The 17,207-nt window shown below is 36.6% G+C and overlaps 3 protein-coding genes and 1 long non-coding RNA gene across 7 annotated transcripts; all 4 read left to right on the top strand.

The window, feature by feature from the left end:
- Positions 1-82: 82 nt before the first annotated feature.
- Positions 83-2,002, top strand: LOC108065954 (uncharacterized). The gene is made up of 3 exons (XM_044394825.1): positions 83-445; positions 902-1,525; positions 1,586-2,002. The coding sequence occupies exons 1-3, from the start codon at positions 83-85 to the stop codon at positions 2,000-2,002; spliced, it is 1,404 nt and encodes a 467-aa protein (XP_044250760.1).
- Positions 2,003-3,770: 1,768 nt separating this feature from the next.
- Positions 3,771-5,037, top strand: LOC108061597 (uncharacterized). Its single transcript, XR_006412493.2, has 4 exons — positions 3,771-4,006; positions 4,062-4,136; positions 4,195-4,349; positions 4,825-5,037. It is a non-coding gene; the product is annotated as an uncharacterized lncRNA (long non-coding RNA).
- A 1,040-nt stretch (positions 5,038-6,077) lies between these two features.
- LOC138912597 (uncharacterized) lies at positions 6,078-11,164 on the top strand. The gene is made up of 3 exons (XM_070213701.1): positions 6,078-6,497; positions 10,471-10,679; positions 10,799-11,164. Exons 2-3 carry the CDS (start codon positions 10,491-10,493, stop codon positions 11,162-11,164), a joined length of 555 nt encoding a protein of 184 aa, XP_070069802.1. The 5' UTR covers positions 6,078-6,497; positions 10,471-10,490.
- A 304-nt stretch (positions 11,165-11,468) lies between these two features.
- Positions 11,469-17,182, top strand: papi (tudor and KH domain containing protein papi). 4 transcript variants are annotated; one of them, XR_011417802.1, is made up of 6 exons: positions 14,115-14,268; positions 14,851-15,253; positions 15,319-16,143; positions 16,211-16,317; positions 16,376-16,993; positions 17,045-17,182. XR_011417802.1 is itself a non-coding variant. In XM_017154237.3 (5 exons), the coding sequence occupies exons 2-5, from the start codon at positions 14,940-14,942 to the stop codon at positions 16,870-16,872; spliced, it is 1,743 nt and encodes a 580-aa protein (XP_017009726.2). In that variant the 5' UTR covers positions 11,469-11,646; positions 14,851-14,939; the 3' UTR covers positions 16,873-17,182. The 4 variants fall into 4 exon arrangements, 3 of the variants coding, with proteins under 3 accessions (XP_017009726.2, XP_070068568.1, XP_070068565.1); XM_017154237.3 differs by lacking the exon at positions 14,115-14,268 and adding an exon at positions 11,469-11,646 and having other exon boundaries at positions 16,376-17,182; XM_070212467.1 differs by lacking the exon at positions 14,115-14,268 and adding an exon at positions 12,300-12,455 and having other exon boundaries at positions 16,376-17,182.
- The last annotated feature ends 25 nt before the right edge of the window (positions 17,183-17,207 follow it).

The following is a 17,207-nucleotide window of genomic DNA, read 5'->3' on the forward strand; positions in this document are numbered from 1 at the left end:
TCTTTTGCCCTTTTAAACTATGTAAGCTATAATCAGTTTTCGACTTCCCTTTTTTTTTAGGCTTTTTAGTTCATAGTCAGACATGGATGGGAACGCAACAATACTTAAGTGGCTCGGATGTTTCTTGATTTTTGGATTATCCACAGAGGCTGCTGAGAGACAAGTGTTCTTAAATCAGAATGATGAAATCCTGCACAATATACTGCGGTCCAAGAACGGTTCTGCAGACCCATGTGTGGATTTCAAGCACTATTTCATTGGAATATACGAGTATGATGAGCCCATAAGACAAGCTGAGGAACGTATTTCGGAGGAGAATATGTCTCTTAAGTACCATTCACTGTTTGAACAACTAAAAAATGGAACCTACCAACGTGGCAGTGTAGAGGATATGGTTTCCAAGCTGTACAACACCTGCCAAACGGCCAAGGAAAGGGGTAACTATGTAAAGTCCATTCAGCCAGACGTCGACATCCCTTGGCCCCAATACACTCGATATGGCTTTGGCATTCAGTGGCCCAAGGAACGTTTTCAGTGGCTTGTGACCCTCGCCCGATTGAATCGCTTTGGCCTGGATGACGTGCTACTCAAACTGAGACTTAAAGTGGATCCCGAGGATTACTCCAAGTACCTGGTGGTGATCAAGCAAGCCAAGCCCATGATTTATGTATGGTACAACGAGGACCGTGTAGCTGAAAAACTATATAACAAAAGTCAAGCTGGGTTCATGGCTCACGATTTAAGAACCCTTGCTCAAGCTATAGAAGATCTACGTAAAAGCCAAACGGATCCATATAATGGAAAGCGTTTGACTCTTCAGCAGCTTGAAAGTCAGTATGGAGTTTCCCTAAAAAAGTATCTCGAGATCGTCTTTGAACGGCAGTTTGAGCCGAGTTTCCAGTTACAGATCGACGATGTTCGATATTTGGTGGAACTTAATAAACTGTTGAGCACGTACAACCAAGAGACTGTCATATACTACCTACTGGATCGCTTCGAAGAAAGTCAGGTCTGGCCTAACTCGAATAACTGCGCTGAACTTGTGAGGACGGATATGTTTTTTGGCAGCCTGCTGCTCTTTGAGGAACATGTCCTGGGTGAGAAGAAAGTGAAGGATTATCAGTCCCAGGTCCCTCAAATATTTAAAGCTATAATCAAGTCATTTAAACGAAGATTGGAAAGGAATCGCCTGAATTTACCACTCTCCCAGATATCTGCTTTTCTAAAGTTTCTTGACGGAATCACCATAAATGTGGGCAGCATGCCAAGTGATAAAGATCACCGAAGCTTTGTGATGGATTACTATGCAGATCTTGACTTAGATGACGATGACAATTTGGATACCATGCGATTAAAGTTATCCATGTTACGCACTCGTCGGATGTTGGAAAAATTGGATCAACCGGTGAGCTCATCTCCGTTTACACTTGACATCTCCAATGACGTCGACTTTAACACAATCAACATTCCCTATACATTTTTGGCCGAACCTTTGTTTATGACCCGTGGTCACGAAGTCTTTAAGGTAATTAAAATATCCGTAATTTTCCATATCAAATGCCTAAAAAATCTTTTTTAATTGTAGTTCAATGGAATTGGCAACTTCTTAGCTCGGCAAATACTCGCAGCCTTTCATAACTTGGACGCTGACTACGATTGCAAGGACCTGACTAACTTTGTGAAATCTTTAGATGATATAGATATATTTACTCACAAAACATTGCTCTGCGTTGACGAAGCAACCCAGACAATTGAGGACCTAAACAGATTGGACCTAGTTATCCTAGATTTAATTCACGATGCTTACTTCTCCAAGGAATCAGGATTTGACCTATCACAGCCCTTCTACACCGATGTGCCGCTAAAGGAGCTTTTCTTTTTGCAATATGGACAGCGATTCCTACACGTATTTATTATGTCCGACTATAATTCCGGATTCAACAAAATTCTACCCACCATGCCTGCTTTCGCCGAGACCTTCAATTGTTCGAGCTCCTCGTAAAGTTCAATTTTAATACAATACAATTAAACTTAATGTTTTATAAAAAATAAGTCAGAGATAAAAATATCAAATATCATCTTTATATCGGATATATTGTCAAAGCATAATAGATTAGTTCCTAACTTTTCCTTCAAATAAACACAATACTTTTTGTAATGAACTTTTTTTTACAACTCTTTTTTGTACTAAAATTAAGGTTTTATAACCAATTACACCTGGAATCACATAGATATTATTTAAAAGTGATTTTCTAAAGTGGAATTTCTCTTGTACGTATTATGATCCATTATAATATAGTGAGTTTATTGACATTTGAGCATCGATATTCTCTATCAGCAGCAATTCCTCAAGGAGTGCTATAAATACCACAGTTACTTGCTATAATACGATTAAACCTTTCTTATCAGTTGCAATTCTACAGGGTTTGCTTTACACTCATAGAAATTTTTACCTAAATACTAGGAAAGTCGCCCTAAAACCGAGGTAGCCCTAAAACTACGAAAAATTTTCTTATTATACGGGTGGCTAGCCCTAAATATACGAAAAATCGCCATGGAAAATATTTTTTAGGGTTAGTTTTTTCAAAAAGGCCAATTTGCCCTACTTTTTAGGGCGAATTTTTATGAGTCGACTCCAAAAGTAATTCCTTCTTTTTAGGGCGAAATCGCCCTAAAACGTAGAACAAAATAGCAAAAAAAATGTTCTGAAATTGCCCTAAAAACAAGGAAGAGTCAAACGAAATTTTAAGACGCAATAAATGGATACATATGTAATACATGTGTGTATGTGTGTGTGGTTGACAGGTCAAAACAAGTGAATGTGTGTGTATATTAGGGCGGACCTTTTTCTATGAATTTTGATGCTGAGCGCATTTGACTTTAGAGAAGTCCACCCTTTTTCTTCTTCTTTGCTACTTTTCGTCCGCTGCAGTGGCAAGGGTGGGGGTAGAAAGAGTTGCATTGTCTAGACTTTGTCATAATTTTTCGGGCGCTTGGAAGTGAATGACGTGTTTTTGAGTAACTATTTGTTTGTGAGAAAGTAAAAAAATGGAAACGGTATTAAAAGACTTGGGAGGCGATTCTTTCTCTGTTTTCTGGTGAGTACATACATATATAATTGTGCAATTTGGATATTAATAACTAATTGAATTTACATATCTGTAACAGAGGAAAGTGCAGCTGAAACTTAAAAGATTTGACTGGAAGCAGCGGTCCAGATGTAGAGTTTTGGAAGTGTGGCAGAACAAAGTAAGAACATTAATAAGAGTATACATATATGTATGTGTATATGTAAATACCCTGTAGTTCTCAAGGGGGCCGGTGGCACTTTCGGGGTAGAAAAGGGATCGACCACCCAGTGGTCCCTTAAGGGTCAATAGGTGGCGTGTGTATTTTTTACAAGAGCAAAAGAGTTATCGGAGAGTGAACACTTCTATGTGAACACTTCTATATGAGTTAAAAAAATTGTAAAATGAAATTTTTGACAAGTATATAATGATTTTAATAACGAATACAACTTTATTTTGTTTATATAAAAAACAAATTTAATAAAAGTTAAAATAATAAAATAAAAACTTAATAATGAGATAAAATAATATAATAAATGATAGAATTTTATTTCTTTTTATATTATTTATATTTAATAATGAGCAATTTAGCTGCAGGAATATTTTTAACAATAGCGGTGGTTCAGTAGCAAAACGTTTTCTTTCCTTCCATAACAAGCGGATTTTATTGGTGCTTAGATATATAAAATAAATATATAAGTACCTAATTTTATATACATAGAACTAAACAAAAATAATATTAGCGAATGTTTTTATTGCCATCGATTATACGATATCGGTAGTCGCAATATTAATCGTAACGGATTGCCATAACTACCCAACCCCGCTACCATCACTAACCCAACGTTTGCGCCAAATTTTGTAAACATTGTATTTAATTTGTCTTATTGTACATTTAAAGTGTTATATTTTGTTGTGATCTGAAGTGTCGTCAACAGGTGAGTAACACCATGAGTTGTGCAAGTGAAATACCTAATAATGTGTGATATTTAGCCATGAACAGCAACAGGCACATTCGTCGATTTGTTAAAGAGGAGAAGGAGAAATAGTGGTGCAAAGGACTCCTACGTAAGTCTTTTTAAAGGGCGCCTTATAAATATTTTTATGAAATTTTCTTCCTTTTTAGATTAAAGCCATGAGATCGTTGTTGCTGCCAGAAGGGGGTTTAAAAAACTTGCGAAGGGTTCTCACGGATGAGTTTGTTTTGGGATTTAATGTTAAAGGCCTTTCTGGAAAAAAAAGCCGTAAACTCCTTTACACATTTCTATGGTGCACTTCACGGTAGGTTATTTTTATAACTGTATTTTTTATAATACACTTAGTTTCTTGATTCAATTTCAATCTATTTACTTAGAATGCCATCTGTCTTTAATCCTATTTCTTTCTGTCTTTTTCTGCTTTTCACTTTTAAAACATGGTTTGATGTAAACAGGCTTGTATAACAAAATCTAAAAATATATATTTAAACCCATGCAGAGGGAATTATAATTTAGTCCAGAAGTTTGTTACGCAGTAAAGGAGACCTTTTCAAACCTATAAAGTAAATCCATTTAACCATGTCCGTCTGTCTGTCGGTTCAAGTTTCAAAAGCGTGAAATAAGTCTACATTTAACTGTTGGTTATTCTTATTTTATATTTTTGCTTTTCTAGTCACAATTTTATTCCTGAAAGCTGCAAGGGTATTAAAACTTTGGCTTGCCGAAGTTAGTTTCTGTTCTCATTTTATTTTAAAACACTAAAATCTTATTTTTTTTAGATATTGTTTCAGAATCTGGTAATGCAGAAATATTGATTTCCAAGGCAATTCAATTGCAAAAGAAACGATTTTTTAAAATAAATTCAAATCAAATAATAACAACAATGAGGAACTCAACAAAAACGTGTCAGCAGAGGAATTTGTTCAATAAATATAAATTAAAAAAATAGAAAAATTGTCTACTTATAATACAATAAATTAATTTAACAAAAAGTATTTTTTCTTGGGAAGTTTCATAGCATTCAGCTTTTTTGGTATTGAAAACACCAACCCCATTTCATACCCCTTTTCGCCACAAAAGGGACCGATAGGTGGTCCCATTTAATACCCCTTTTCGCCACAAAAGGGACCGATAGGTGGTCCGATAGATGGTCCGATAGGTGGCCCCTTTTGTGGCGAAAAGGGGTATAATATGGGACCACCTATCGGTCCCTTTTGTGGCGAAAGGTAATGCAGAACTTCGCCATATGACCACCGCCTAGGACATGCCGTGGTAAAAGTGGATAGAAATTTACATTGCGGGTGGTATGAACGGGAGTTAGTCCCAAGCCCCCGGTGTATGGCGATTTCGCTAGTTCGGGACCAGTCCCGGCGAACTACAGGGTATATACATCTGTACACATGTGTGTATTCTGTTGCATCATCTTTTTGCCTCAAGCATTACCCTGTAGTTCGCCGGGACTGGTCCCGAACTAGCGAAATCGCCATACACCGGGGGCTTGGGACTAACTCCCGTTCATACCACCCGCAATGTAAATTTCTATCCACTTTTACCACGGCATGTCCTAGGCGGTGGTCATATGGCGAAGTTCTGCATTACCTTTCGCCACAAAAGGGACCGATAGGTGGTCCCATATTATACCCCTTTTCGCCACAAAAGGGGCCACCTATCGGACCATCTATCGGACCACCTATCGGTCCCTTTTGTGGCGAAAAGGGGTATTAAATGGGACCACCTATCGGTCCCTTTTGTGGCGAAAAGGGGTATGAAATGGGGTTGGTGTTTTCAATACCAAAAAAGCTGAATGCTATGAAACTTCCCAAGAAAAAATACTTTTTGTTAAATTAATTTATTGTATTATAAGTAGACAATTTTTCTATTTTTTTAATTTATATTTATTGAACAAATTCCTCTGCTGACACGTTTTTGTTGAGTTCCTCATTGTTGTTATTATTTGATTTGAATTTATTTTAAAAAATCGTTTCTTTTGCAATTGAATTGCCTTGGAAATCAATATTTCTGCATTACCAGATTCTGAAACAATATCTAAAAAAAATAAGATTTTAGTGTTTTAAAATAAAATGAGAACAGAAACTAACTTCGGCAAGCCAAAGTTTTAATACCCTTGCAGCTTTCAGGAATAAAATTGTGACTAGAAAAGCAAAAATATAAAATAAGAATAACCAACAGTTAAATGTAGACTTATTTCACGCTTTTGAAACTTGAACCGACAGACAGACGGACATGGTTAAATGGATTTACTTTATAGGTTTGAAAAGGTCTCCTTTACTGCGTAACAAACTTCTGGACTAAATTATAATTCCCTCTGCATGGGTTTAAATATATATTTTTAGATTTTGTTATACAAGCCTGTTTACATCAAACCATGTTTTAAAAGTGAAAAGCAGAAAAAGACAGAAAGAAATAGGATTAAAGACAGATGGCATTCTAAGTAAATAGATTGAAATTGAATCAAGAAACTAAGTGTATTATAAAAAATACAGTTATAAAAATAACCTACCGTGAAGTGCACCATAGAAATGTGTAAAGGAGTTTACGGCTTTTTTTTCCAGAAAGGCCTTTAACATTAAATCCCAAAACAAACTCATCCGTGAGAACCCTTCGCAAGTTTTTTAAACCCCCTTCTGGCAGCAACAACGATCTCATGGCTTTAATCTAAAAAGGAAGAAAATTTCATAAAAATATTTATAAGGCGCCCTTTAAAAAGACTTACGTAGGAGTCCTTTGCACCACTATTTCTCCTTCTCCTCTTTAACAAATCGACGAATGTGCCTGTTGCTGTTCATGGCTAAATATCACACATTATTAGGTATTTCACTTGCACAACTCATGGTGTTACTCACCTGTTGACGACACTTCAGATCACAACAAAATATAACACTTTAAATGTACAATAAGACAAATTAAATACAATGTTTACAAAATTTGGCGCAAACGTTGGGTTAGTGATGGTAGCGGGGTTGGGTAGTTATGGCAATCCGTTACGATTAATATTGCGACTACCGATATCGTATAATCGATGGCAATAAAAACATTCGCTAATATTATTTTTGTTTAGTTCTATGTATATAAAATTAGGTACTTATATATTTATTTTATATATCTAAGCACCAATAAAATCCGCTTGTTATGGAAGGAAAGAAAACGTTTTGCTACTGAACCACCGCTATTGTTAAAAATATTCCTGCAGCTAAATTGCTCATTATTAAATATAAATAATATAAAAAGAAATAAAATTCTATCATTTATTATATTATTTTATCTCATTATTAAGTTTTTATTTTATTATTTTAACTTTTTTTAAATTTGTTTTTTATATAAACAAAATAAAGTTGTATTCGTTATTAAAATCATTATATACTTGTCAAAAATTTCATTTTACAATTTTTTTAACTCATATAGAAGTGTTCACATAGAAGTGTTCACTCTCCGATAACTCTTTTGCTCTTGTAAAAAATACACACGCCACCTATTGACCCTTAAGGGACCACTGGGTGGTCGATCCCTTTTCTACCCCGAAAGTGCCACCGGCCCCCTTGAGAACTACAGGGTATTTACATATACACATACATATATGTATACTCTTATTAATGTTCTTACTTTGTTCTGCCACACTTCCAAAACTCTACATCTGGACCGCTGCTTCCAGTCAAATCTTTTAAGTTTCAGCTGCACTTTCCTCTGTTACAGATATGTAAATTCAATTAGTTATTAATATCCAAATTGCACAATTATATATGTATGTACTCACCAGAAAACAGAGAAAGAATCGCCTCCCAAGTCTTTTAATACCGTTTCCATTTTTTTACTTTCTCACAAACAAATAGTTACTCAAAAACACGTCATTCACTTCCAAGCGCCCGAAAAATTATGACAAAGTCTAGACAATGCAACTCTTTCTACCCCCACCCTTGCCACTGCAGCGGACGAAAAGTAGCAAAGAAGAAGAAAAAGGGTGGACTTCTCTAAAGTCAAATGCGCTCAGCATCAAAATTCATAGAAAAAGGTCCGCCCTAATATACACACACATTCACTTGTTTTGACCTGTCAACCACACACACATACACACATGTATTACATATGTATCCATTTATTGCGTCTTAAAATTTCGTTTGACTCTTCCTTGTTTTTAGGGCAATTTCAGAACATTTTTTTTGCTATTTTGTTCTACGTTTTAGGGCGATTTCGCCCTAAAAAGAAGGAATTACTTTTGGAGTCGACTCATAAAAATTCGCCCTAAAAAGTAGGGCAAATTGGCCTTTTTGAAAAAACTAACCCTAAAAAATATTTTCCATGGCGATTTTTCGTATATTTAGGGCTAGCCACCCGTATAATAAGAAAATTTTTCGTAGTTTTAGGGCTACCTCGGTTTTAGGGCGACTTTCCTAGTATTTAGGTAAAAATTTCTATGAGTGTACGAAGCAGAAATTGTGGCTATTTATCTAAGGCAGGTTTTTGATAATTTCATAAGGTCCCCTCATCGCATAGAAACCTATAGGGAGTATGATTTCATATGCGTTCGCTATGTAACAAACTCAATGAAGTCTGTCAGCTATTTGCTCTACGAAGAGCATTTATTGGGCCAGAAGAAGGTCAGGGATTACAATGAGCAAGTACAAAGGGTTTTTGAAGCGATTCGGAAACAGTTTAAGATACGATTGAATAGAAATCGCTTAAATCTAACGACCTCTCATATAACATCTCTGAAGAAGATCTTGAGCTCCGTTACAGTAAACGTAGGAAATGTGCCCAAAAGTCAGGGCTATCGTCGCTATTTAACAGATTTTTATGCCGATCACTATGGACGGCAGTCCATGTAGTGACGAAGCGCACCAGGAGAGTGTGCGAAGGCGACTACTATTATATAGCCGCAAAATTGAAAATCGGCAGTGATAGTCCGATCGTAATGAGTAATACACCAATCGAAAGGTATTGCAAAAACTTAAAGGATTGCATACCAAGACTTTAAGAAAATCAATTGGCTTGGGAGAGAGAGCGGTGAAAGTGAAAAATTGAAAATTTCGAAATTTGGAGCTGTTGGGGCCGGTGGGGATAAATGCCCCCTCGCAATGTTTTAGTTGTATTCCTCTTGAAAATACCCGTCGAATGAGGGATCATTTGTCAAAATCCGACTCTCCGTTCAAAAGTTATAGCCAAAATAAGATTTTCTTCTTCTTCCCAAAATGAAAATTAATTTCTGTTTGTCCACTTGTCCACTTGTCCACTTGTCCAAAATATGTTTTTTAAGTTCTGAAAATTTGATATGACACACATCACATCGATATAAAAAACTTTTGTTCTACCACTTTTGGAAAAACCCGCTAGTTTAGCGGGAAAACAGCTATAAATAGCTAAAATTCGGAAAGCCGTAACTTCTATACTACTAAAGCTACAGGCTTGTGCTGCATCTCGTTTGAAAGGTATTTTTAAATGCTATAAACGCCCTTTATATGCAATTTGTGTAAATGTAATAGTTAAAAAGATATGAACAAAAGACATTTTTTTTAAACTTTCTTTTTAGCTTTTTTTTAATTTTCTCAAAAACGGCTCTAACGATTTTCTTTACAACTTTAAACTGTATAGCCCTTGAGATTCCTTAAATTTTGGTATATAACACATTACTGTAAAAAGTCACGTTTAAAAGTTATTTTTATACGAAAATAGCCACTTTTGCCAGCTCGAACAATTAACGCTCCCTGAGTATTGAATTTTGTGGGAGGGTATCCGAACTGTATTTTAGGGTCATGGAATCAGTAAATTTGCACTTAAGAGTTCCATATAGGAATCTTTTGTTCTACGACTTTTGGAAAAAGCCGCTACTTTAGCGGGAAAATAGCTAAAAATGGCTAAATTTCGTTAGTTTTTAAGTTCTACACTACTAAAGGTACAGACATGTGCTATACCTCGTATTTTGAAATACTTCAACGCCTTTTTAACTTAATTCGTTAAAATACAATAGTTTAAAAAATATGATTTATGACCAATTTAAATTTAAATGTTTATATTAGCACCTATGAGAGCAAAAGTAAACAAACAAAAACTTCTGATATCAAATAAAAACACCTCTTAACGAGGTAAAAAACTAGTGACGATCGCACCTTCAACGTACAAAAGTTCTGATATCAACTTTTGTGACGAAAAATGATTTTAGATGCGACTAAATAAGTACGCTACCTAAAATTTATTCATTCGGCACGCTACAACAGAAAAACATTCGTGTAGATATTAAATATTTGCTAAAGCGGGCCGAACGAGTAAATTTTAGGTAGCGTACTTATTTAGTCGCATCTAAAATCATTTTTCGTCACAAAAGTTGATATCAGAACTTTTGTACGTTGAAGGTGCGATCGTCACTAGTTTTTTACCTCGTTAAGAGGTGTTTTTATTTGATATTAATCTAAAAGATGATGATGACTTCGCCGCTATGCACTTGAAGGTTTCTGTCGTGGAAGCACAGCTTAAGTTGCAGAAATTAAAGAACCTTGAGCTCACCGAACCGTATCCTGGATATGAATCGGATGCCTTTCTGGTGGGCAATGGAACCTCTATCGTACTGCCCCTTTCTCTTCTAGAAGAACCATTTTTTACAATCCGAGGTCACGATGTTTTTAAGGTAAATAAATCATAAATTAAAAAAAAAAGAAGAAATATTACTTAATATCTTTATAGGTAAGCTTGCATGGCTTTCTTATTGCCCAGCAAGTGTTGTCTGCCCTATTTCCGTATCCAAAGCGACCTTCATCATCCGGCTGCCGGAAATATAATGAACTGGTGGGAATATTTGATGACTTGGAGAAGTATGAAGACCATTCGGGGTGCATAAGTCCGCGGGAATGCGAGATGACCAACTGGCGGGACATCACCATAGTGCTTTTGAATCTCGTGCAGGATGCGTACTTCTCCGAGGGGTCAGGATTTGACCAGACGCAGCCTAGATTCATAAACAAGCCTTTGAAACAACTTTTCTATCTGCATTTTGCACAAAACCAACTTGACAGTTCCTTTTACTATACCTATAATCCAGAATATAGACCTTTTAATCCCTTGCTTTACATATCCACCTTTGCCGAGGCATTCAACTGCTCGATCGCTTTGTAAATTTTAAAATAAAAGAATAAATAAATTGTGTAATGTTATTATTAAAAATATTCCAAAACAGAGAAGGAATAAAAAATACATATCCTATATTATAAATAAATATCTATTATTTATTTTATTGATATTGTAAGAGGTAAAAACTAAAAATGATCTGCACTAAAATGTTTTTAGTAAGAAATTAAATTAAAGCTCTAAATTTGAAATTAGTAGACGTTACAATTCTTCGCTTTGCAACACTTGATTATTACCGTATCTTTGAAATCCGTTAACGGTCACACCGCTTCGCACGTTTTTATGCGGCATTATTGTTTTTTGTTGCTTTCTGACGTAAATTTGGAATTGTTAAGCCCATAAAATCGTGCTTCCACTCGTAAAGCTTAAGTGAATGGTTAATATTAAGTGATAAGAAATAGGCAAATATAAATACAAATAGTGAATGGAAAGAACCACCAGACAGCAGCGATACAAAAGAGATATTGCGGGTGAGTTAAGGGGTGAAGGTACAAATTTTGGGGGCTGGAAAATATATGTATGAAGCATGTGAGCAGTGCTACGGAATTCGCAGTTTCACTCACTAAAGTTTAATATTTTAAATATTGACATAGCACCGTTTACCTGACCTTTTCAACTTTTTAGTGTCTACACCTGAGACTTTTGTTTAATCGGACTGCCCAAAAACTGGTTTTCCATTAAGAACTCCCAAGTTTAAAGCCTGCAGCGCATTCGAATCTAAAATGCAAATCTGAATAGCTATCAAAGATCAAAGAAGAAGGTTTTTCCAAATAGCTTTTGGCGGATTATTATTATTTTCTTGTTGATCTGGCTTTATTTAGCCATCGGAGACAATAAATACGTATGTGAAAAAAATTTGAAACATTGCCAACTAAAATTCGACGCATCTCAGGCATTTTCACCGCGTGACCCCTTCGAAAACCGAAAACGCACAGTTGTTGGCAGCGTTTTTGAATGAGTTTCGCCGGCGAAGTGGAGCATACGCAAACCCATCAAATGAAACGCTAAAAATTGAAAGAGTTCGGGACTTGAGAAAAGCTTTAGTTGTTATCATAGTAGCTTCTTGTTTCCATTCAAAAATCGGTAATAAATCAAGTGCGGAACCCAAACACAACTTAAACGAAACGAACCGTTTATTATGTCACTCCACTAAATTTAGCACTCTGCGCACTACGCTCTTTTTGCTCTCTTCAAGCTTTTCTACACCGTGAAAAATACACAGCAACATTTTTAATAAATATATTGAACGAAAAGTATAAGTTCCCATATTTATATATCTGTAAGTTTATCTTATAAAAATAAGTTTTACATTTCATGATGTTACAACCCGATTAAAAAGTTATTTTAAATTAAATTCAATTTTTAATTGTTATTAAATTTATAATTTTTTTTTTTAATTAGAAAATCTTGTAACTGTCAAAATAAAATAAAACTGTTTTTTTAATGCATCCAATTAGAATGACAAAATAAGCAGGGAACGAAAATAACTGTTATTGTAAATTTTTCATACAAAAAAATCACGCACTTAGAAGGGTCCTAAAATTTTTTTAAATACACCACAATTTTTATTAGCCATTGTAGTTTACAAATCCGTAATGATTTTTATTTTTTGATTTTTATAATAAAACTCAAAAACAAACTGTTATTTTTTGATTTTTATGAATAACAGTTATTCTCTTGACATTTTTGAAAAAATGAAATAATTAAAAAAAACATGATACCCGTGCTTTTTATAACTTACTAAAAATTTGTTAAAAAAGGCAACCGCGCATATTTTATACCTATATTTTTTAAAAATTTTGTTTACCCACAAAATCGCCATAAATCAAGTTTGAGTTTTATTTTGATCACGTCGAATAACTGTTATTTGTCAACTTTTATTATATAACTCAAAAAATAACAGTTATTCTTTGAGTTTTACTTTACAAATCAGAAAATAACTGTTAAAGTGTGATTTTTAAAATAAAACTTATAACAGTTACGTTCCCTGAAAATAAGTGTCAACATTTTCTCATCGTGTAGATCCCTCTTTTTTTAATTTTTTCATCAGACATATGGCCGCTAGCTAATTTATGCGTTGTTTGCTTTTCATTATTTGTCTTTATGCCAGTACCGCTGTTAATTACCAGTTCCTACAATTCACAATTTGCTATTTGCAAATCAACCGGCAAAGTAAACAACAGAGAGATATAGATACCATATAGAGAGAATGAATTGCAATCGTGAAACAGCTGACGAGTCGGTTTCTCTCGCGAAATCGCTTAGTCGTCTATTTCCCAAAGTTTTCCTCAGCTATTCTCAGTTATTCCTGAAATGTAGAGGCGGAATCAAGTTTCGCCCGCGAGAATAAAATATTATTTTCTTTGCCCCACAATATAATTTACAATTTTTCAAACGAACAAAAAACGAGACATGAAAATGTGAAATCCAAACAACGAACGGCTTTGAAATAAGACGCTTGATTGAGTTTAAGCGCTTTTCGAATACCAAACAAAAGCCCCAACTTAGTGAAAAAACTTTGAATAAACATCGACCGAAATTCACGATCAAGGTCAGTGCCAAAAAAGAAATTAATTGTGTATTTTCGGCTGTTTACATATGAGCAAAAATAATTGGGACTCATTTTTATCAGTTAAAGATAAAGACTGTTTCGCGTGGAGGAAATGCATTCATGCTTGGAATACAAAGGTTAAACCGGTATTATGATAACACCGATGAGCGCATAAACCCGTTTAACTTGTCGAAGAACCAGTGCAAAGCTAGGAAATATTGTGATTTATTGAGGCTCAACAAGTGGTTGATAGATATAAGGAAAAACAATACCGGACACGGGATTATTGCAAAGAGAATTTATCATCTAATAAAAAGAATATAACATTTTAATGTATAATTTCAAGATTTTTTGAGAAACAAATAAAAAATAACATGTTTTCATTCATATAGTAATGCTAAAATTACATTATTTGACTTTCGGCACAGCAAACCATGAAATTTAATTCAAAAATTTTATATTTTTTGTTCCTTTTCCAACCGGTCTATAAATTTGCAGTTTTCAAATGGCGAAAATCGGCCTGACAATGCATTAAATCGCTGTAAGTTTCTAAATTATGTGGCCCAGTGTCGGCAACAAATAACGTCACTTGTCTATTTATTCCGTGCAGTGTTTACCTAAACAATTTCAATTATGAAGTCACTTGCGAATTGTGTGCCAAATTTCGTTGGCTTTGTCTATTTGTCAAAATTAATATCCATTGAGTGATAGGATTATGCAAGAAAAGGGGGAGTGTACATCGATATAAGAAACCCCTAACATTTTATTGATTCTATTAGACGACATTAATGCTTGTACCAGTCGTCTTAGGACATCAAATGCTCTTGAACTTGTTCTATTTTTGTTTTTCCAAGCACACGCAATGCTATTAACATATGAAAGAGACCTTGACTAGGGGTCTTAATGCTTTTTATTTATTTTTAATTTGTTTCGGTGGGTTTTTGTATTTTTTCTTTTGTGATACCACTTAATACCAATGATTAATGGGGTGTGAAATATTTTTTGTTCAATTATTTTGTAAAAAAATAATTTTTTCCTCAATACAAATAAATTTATTATAATAATATTATACAAATATTCTTAGTAACAAATTTTAATACCGACTTAAATTATCTAATTTCAGTTTGCAAAAATAAACGAGTGGCAGACTTGAAGAGACTGCCCTAAAAACAGAGTTCAACATCCACCCACCCCCACACACACCTCGCCATAATGTTGCGTAACACGCCCTTCGGCGCCACGCCCACCTACAAATTACTCCTGGGCTTTGGACTCTGCTCCCTTGGGGGCGCCATGCTATATGCCTACTTCAAGACCCGCAATGACGAGGAGGAGGAGGCGGACTCACGTGACCAGCAACAGGCAACGGGGATTAGAGGACAGGCGGCGAGCCAGGAACAGAAGCCCCAGAAGGAAGTGTGCCTCAAAATCGTAGTGGACAACGAACATGTGCCCCTGATAATGGGTCGCGGTGGCTCCAATATCAAGCTGATTGAAGAAAAGACCCTGGCCAAGATAAGATTACGGTAATTGGATTTGAATTTTATCGACCGAGGAATGCCTTATTAATGAATAAAAACCTTTCTTACAGGGACAAAGACAGTGGTCACAAATTCTGCGACATTAGCGGCCTGCCCGATGCCGTGAAAGCAGCTCGTGTCCTGCTGATCAAGGAAATTGAGCGGGCACCGGTGGTGAAAGTGGAACTGCAGGTTCCCCAGCGACTGGCGAGCAAACTGAATGGACGCGGTGGCGAACTCATCCAGGAGATCCGCAGCAATTCGCTGGCCAAGCTGAATATCGATCCGAACGGGCGGAATGGCAAGGCCAAGATCACGATTGTGGGCAATCAAAAGCAGGTGAACATAGCCCGAAAGATGCTCGATGATCAGATTGAGGAGGACGAGGAACTCCTGCGTTCCATGGAGGAAGTGGAGCAGCGACGCGAACCACGTCGTTCGCCCACCAACAGCATTGCATCCTCCAGTTTGTACTCCTCGCAAACATCGCTGAGTTCGCACACCCAGCCGAGGGATAAGTTGATGGCCTCCAAGGGCGAGGGGAAGCCCATGGAGGTTTATGTCTCGGCCGTCGCCTCGCCCACCAAATTCTGGGTGCAACTGATCGGGCCGCAGTCCAAGAAGCTGGATAATATGGTTCAGGAGATGACTAGCTACTATAGTAGTGCCGAGAATAGGGCAAAGCATGTGCTCACCGCTCCCTATGTGGGTCAGATTGTGGCCGCCGTCTTCAAGTTCGACGAGAAGTGGTATCGCGCCGAGATCGTGGACATTATGCCGAACCAGTACAATCCCAAGGAGCAGGTGATCGATCTGTACTTTGTGGACTACGGGGACAGCGAATACATTTCGCCAGCGGACATTTGTGAGCTGCGCACTGACTTCCTTACACTCAGGTGAAACAATCTGGAAAATGGATAGATAAAATAATAGTCTAATCAAGAACGTAATTAAATATTACAGATTCCAAGCTGTGGAATGCTTTTTGGCCAATGTAAAGTCCACCATTCAAACTGAGCCCATTACCTGGCCAAAACAATCCATCTCCAAGTTTGAGGAGCTGACAGAGGGTATGATTTTAACCAATAGATTTTATGAATATTTCTGATTAAACCGTGAATACTTTAGTGGCCCACTGGAGGAAGCTGATTGCTCGCGTGGTGACCTACAAGGAGCGCCCCAAGGCAACTACCGCTGTCAATTCCGCCGCCAAGGAGGGAACACCGCTGCCCGGCGTGGAACTTTTCGATCCTGCCGATAATGGTGAACTGAATATTGGCGATCTGATGATCACCCAAGGATTTGCCCTCCCCCTGGACGATTCGTATCCAGTGCGATCGCGCTCCTCGACGCCCTCAAGCAACAGTGACTCGACCATTGAGGAGCTGTGCGTCAGCAATCCCGTGACTCCGCTCACGCCCCATTCGCCCATGTCGATGTCCATCGATGTGGAGAGTATTACGCAGGCGGAGGATGAACATCTCGCCCAGCAGCTGCAGCATTTGCAGCAGAAGCTCAACGGAAACGATATAAGAAACATTAATGCGGTTAAATTGACAGCAACAGACCTCGAAAACGGGAATAACAATAATGCCAACACCACAAATGGCGGTAGCACGCATTAGACAACCGCACTTTGTTACTAGTTATCCTCGCCTAATTGTTAATAATATTAAGGCTGGATGAGCAGCTCACCACTTGACTTGTACATAAAAATGTATAGCTTTTAAGGAACTTATTATATAGGTACGAAGAAAACTGTTTATTTTATGGCCGTGACTGATCGACATATCCTAGATCCTAAAAGCTGACGATGGAACGGCACAGATCCTTAATTGTTTATAGCAAGCTTTGCCATGTTACTTATTGTTAGCAAGAACAAGAAAAACATTTGTACATCAACAACAACAAAATACACAAAAGATCACAAATTTATCGAAAGAAATGCATTTTATAAGAA

This window comes from Drosophila takahashii, chromosome 2L, assembly GCF_030179915.1.
Source record: "Drosophila takahashii strain IR98-3 E-12201 chromosome 2L, DtakHiC1v2, whole genome shotgun sequence".
In the NCBI taxonomy this organism is placed as follows: domain Eukaryota; kingdom Metazoa; phylum Arthropoda; class Insecta; order Diptera; family Drosophilidae; genus Drosophila; species Drosophila takahashii.